Genomic DNA, 3,973 nt, shown 5'->3' on the forward strand with positions numbered 1-3,973 from the left:
TTTTCCAAAAAAAAAAAAAAAAAAAAATCACATGCCCCAAATAAGTGAGAGACTTTATTTTCTAGAAAGAGAGAATGAAGAAAATTTTTTTTCTAGGAGTTATAGCTGCAAAGAGCATAGACAGAGCCCAATCTTCAGCTCATTCAGTCTTAATTTACCATTCATGTAAAAGCTACAGTTTTAACCCTTTCACAGCTAAGCTGTAAGCAGCTCTTGGCTGCTCAGCCAAAAACTGCTACTATAGCTGTTGCTGAAGACTGGACTCCATGGGCAACTCCAGATTTGTAAAGAGCTAAAACAGTCTGCAGGGCATTGGAGAGAGTGAGAGAAAGACCAGGAATAGCTAATGCACAGGAAAATTGCTGAGGAAAGGATTGATTAGTGGACCATTAAAAATGAGAGAGCATTGTTAAGATCCATGAATGAAGAGCAATTAGCAGGAATCAAGTAGATTGGGGCACAAATTGAATCCCTCCACACTGCCTCAACAGAAATGCCACTGTGGCTGCAAGGGAACTGGTTTTAAACTCTGGGTGGAGCAGGAATCTGGGTGCCATCACATCAGTGCACTCCCACCCCAATCTGCCTGGCTAGACTTCACCTCTCCCCTCTATGTGACTCCTGGAGGAAAGAGAAGGAAAACCCACAATAACCATTTAACAGCATCTCAATACTTCTGTTCAGGACAGGGAAAAAAAAATCAACTTCCCTGCTTAAGAGACACATCCCCAGCACAATAAAATAAAAAGAGTACTCCCTCTTAACTAGGAAGTCATCACTTGGAGACAAACAAGAAGAATCAGCACACTACTACACGCTGGGATTACTTGAGACACAAGTATGATGAAGCAATGAAAGGGGCAAATGAGACCCTACTTGCTCAGACTGGAACAAGTGCAGAGGCTGAGTAGCAATGTCGGGTAAATAGAATGCCTAAACATTTAAAGGACACTAAAAGGAATGGGTTTGTCTAGACAAGCAAAATAAAGGCAAAGTGGGATATGACCACTGCATTTAAATACATCACAGGAGTAAAACACTAAGGAGAAAGAGGAGCTATTTAAGCTAAAATATAATATTTGGACAAGAACAAATCAGCATACATTGGCTGTAAATAAGTTTAGACTAAAAATTCAGAAACGTCTCTGACCATCGAGGGAGCAAGGTTCCAAAACAACTTTCCAATAAGAGTAAAGAAGGAAACGAAAAAAGGGAAAAAAAACCCTTCAAACCTACTTTTCAAATGGAACTTGATTTAATGAAAGATTATAGGACAGAGATTCTTGCAGTAGCAGGGAATGGAATCAATGGTACATGGGTGCCCCCTTCAATAACTACACTCCTACAAAACCAAATGTAGTTTGCCAAGCAAACAAGTAGTACAGAGAGATGCTCCAAATCCTATCTATCTTCTGTATTTTTGTGCTAATAAGTTATACTGTACTTGATGCCATTAGCTATTGAAAGTCTTACCTCTGTTATCATTTTACAGCTTTTGCACGGTCCAATCTGGCTGAATAATTGAAGTATTAGTACTTCAGTTACATCTCTGGAGAGGTTTCCTACATAGCTACATAAAAAAAAAGAAACAGTATTTTAAAATCTAGCATCTTATGTTGTCATATTTACATAGAAATTTTAACCCCTTGTATCTTCCCTGTAAAAGCTCTTTTTAAATATCCTAACCTGAACAAAATACAGGATTTACGGAATAACTTAATACACATTATTTCAAAGTTCACACGCTTCCTAAATAGTAACACTTGCCACGCAACCTAGATCACGGAACTGGAAGTAGTTATGCAATACTTAATATTATTTTTACTAGCATGAAAACTCAAAAACAGAAGGAAGTGTATTGTGCAAACATGTTGGGAGAACCGATGCACCAGGCAGACATTTAAATCATATTTTACCACTTCTGAACAAATGATTATTTTATATTTCCAGTAACAGCACACAACATATTTCTTGTAATTTTCAGGAACAAATTAAGATGACAAATTACCTCACAACTAGAGCACTCAATTTTTCTATTCTCTTACAACTACCATTTGGGGGGGAGTGGGAGAAGTAGAAGACAGGGAGGGGGGTAACAAAAACATCCAATTACCCAATGTTAAAGGTGTCTTACATTAGCAGGGTTTCATTAGACTGAATTACAGAGCAAGGGCAAGGGACTATTAACTATTACAAGTTTTGACCAGAAGTAATTGTAATATTACTACTAATCCTGTTTTCCCAACTGGTTCCTTTTTAAAGCTCAGGAACCTTTTAATATTTATATAACCTTCAAGCAAGAATCTAAACTTAAAAACCATTATCAATTTTAGGTGAAAAAAATGTCTATAGCTACTGACACACTCCAACACAATGAGAAGCTAAATCTACTTTCTTCAGAATTATAAATCAACAAGAAATCTAGAATTCATCCACATGAAGATAAGATCAGGTTATGGAAACAACTGATAAAAATCCTCCCTTTCAAACTCAAATCATCTTTCAACAATTAAAAGCAGAAAGATTTGGAATGGAATTTATGAACTGTAAAATGGTATTAGGCAGGTATTAAAATGGTATCTGTCATTAAACCTACTAATTTAAAAATAGGTTTGTTATCTTTAAATCAGACTGTCATAATGTTAAGGATTCAAGTGTGCTAGTAACAAAAACAGCTGGTGAGCTGCCATTTTTTGAAGTCAATATTAAGTTTAAGCCATATTGATAAAAAGGTCCAAATATCATAGTACTGTAAATAAAAGTTGGATGTCTTTATTTAAGAAGTTACACCCCTCAAACAAACGTAAAGCAATCTGCCTTAGCTTGGGTAAAACTGAAGTCATGTGGTAGCTGTAATGGTTCAGGAATTATGCAAGAGGAAAGGATTTCTTAAGCAATATCTTTTATTGGACCAACTGCATAGTTGGGAGAGTTAGACAAACTTTCAAATGAATGCAAGGCAGCCTTCCAAAATGAAGGGAAGATTGTCTTGCATTCATTTGAAACCTTGTCTAACTCTATCCCAACTATGCAGTTGGTTCAATAAAAGGTATCACTCTAAGAAATACTTGCATCTCATGTAAAACAAAATTCTGCTTTACAAGGTACTTTTACATTCACATTATTTCCTTTGTCTATTGCCTCAGAAAACTTGGGGGGGGGGGGAACTCTCCCAATGCTATTTCCTTCTTTTACAGCAACTCCAATAAATCAATATAACTTAGTTCTTGCATGAGCATCCTAATAAGAGAAAAGAGCACAGATTTAATACAGTGCTAAAGTATTGTTTCATAAAAAGCAAACTTTTTTTTCCCTTCAAAATGTCACAGGGAAGTCTGAACTTTAAACTGGAATCTAGAATTTCTTAAGTGGCATTGCCTGGATACAAAATAACATACCAATATAACATACATGCATAGTTAAAACAGAAGGTAGTACAAGATTACCCCAGGTAATCTTTCAAAACTAAGGGGGTTCACAAAATTTTGTTCAGTAAAACTTACACTAAAAAGCTTCTTAAGAATGATGTTCAGATAAACTAGAAACCTGGCTTCTTTCTTTGACTGAAAAAAAATTATACAGGAGCCAGATGCAAACAAACTGAATTTCAATTTCCTGCACTATTTTTTGTGCCACTGACTATAAATATGATCTATTTAACTGAACTGAAATTAAAATTTTCTTCTGGGTTACACAGCCACATCAATATGAATTATTTTGTCAATCTTCATAACGATACACCATTTAAAGGTTCAGTTATTTTGCTTTGCTTCATTTCAGACCACACCTACCACTGCGCTCAGTGTTATATATTAATATGTATTTGATTCTCAAAATTGCAAATAAGGCTTCTTAACAAAGATTACTGATGATTCACCAAGTGGGGGGAAAGCACATCCAATTTAAATTTTGGGATCTTGGTAAGTTCTAGATATGTAAAAAGAATCAGCCAAGAAATAGCCATCCTTTTTTT

At 35.6% G+C, this 3,973-nt stretch overlaps 1 protein-coding gene across 4 annotated transcripts in view; it reads right to left on the reverse strand.

Annotated features, from left to right (window-relative positions):
- Nucleotides 1-3,973, reverse strand: part of TIAL1 (TIA1 cytotoxic granule associated RNA binding protein like 1) — a 35,704-nt gene that overhangs the window by 22,270 nt on the left and 9,461 nt on the right. For all 4 annotated transcript variants that reach the window (XM_019502913.1, XM_019502911.1, XM_019502912.1 and 1 more), the window contains exon 2: nucleotides 1,474-1,570. In XM_019502913.1, coding sequence (XP_019358458.1) covers nucleotides 1,474-1,570 — 97 coding nt within the window. The remainder of the gene's footprint in view (nucleotides 1-1,473; nucleotides 1,571-3,973) is intronic.

The sequence above is a fragment of the Gavialis gangeticus genome, unplaced genomic scaffold, assembly GCF_001723915.1.
Source record: "Gavialis gangeticus isolate Ggan-Ray unplaced genomic scaffold, GavGan_comp1, whole genome shotgun sequence".
NCBI classification, from domain to species: Eukaryota; Metazoa; Chordata; order Crocodylia; family Gavialidae; genus Gavialis; species Gavialis gangeticus.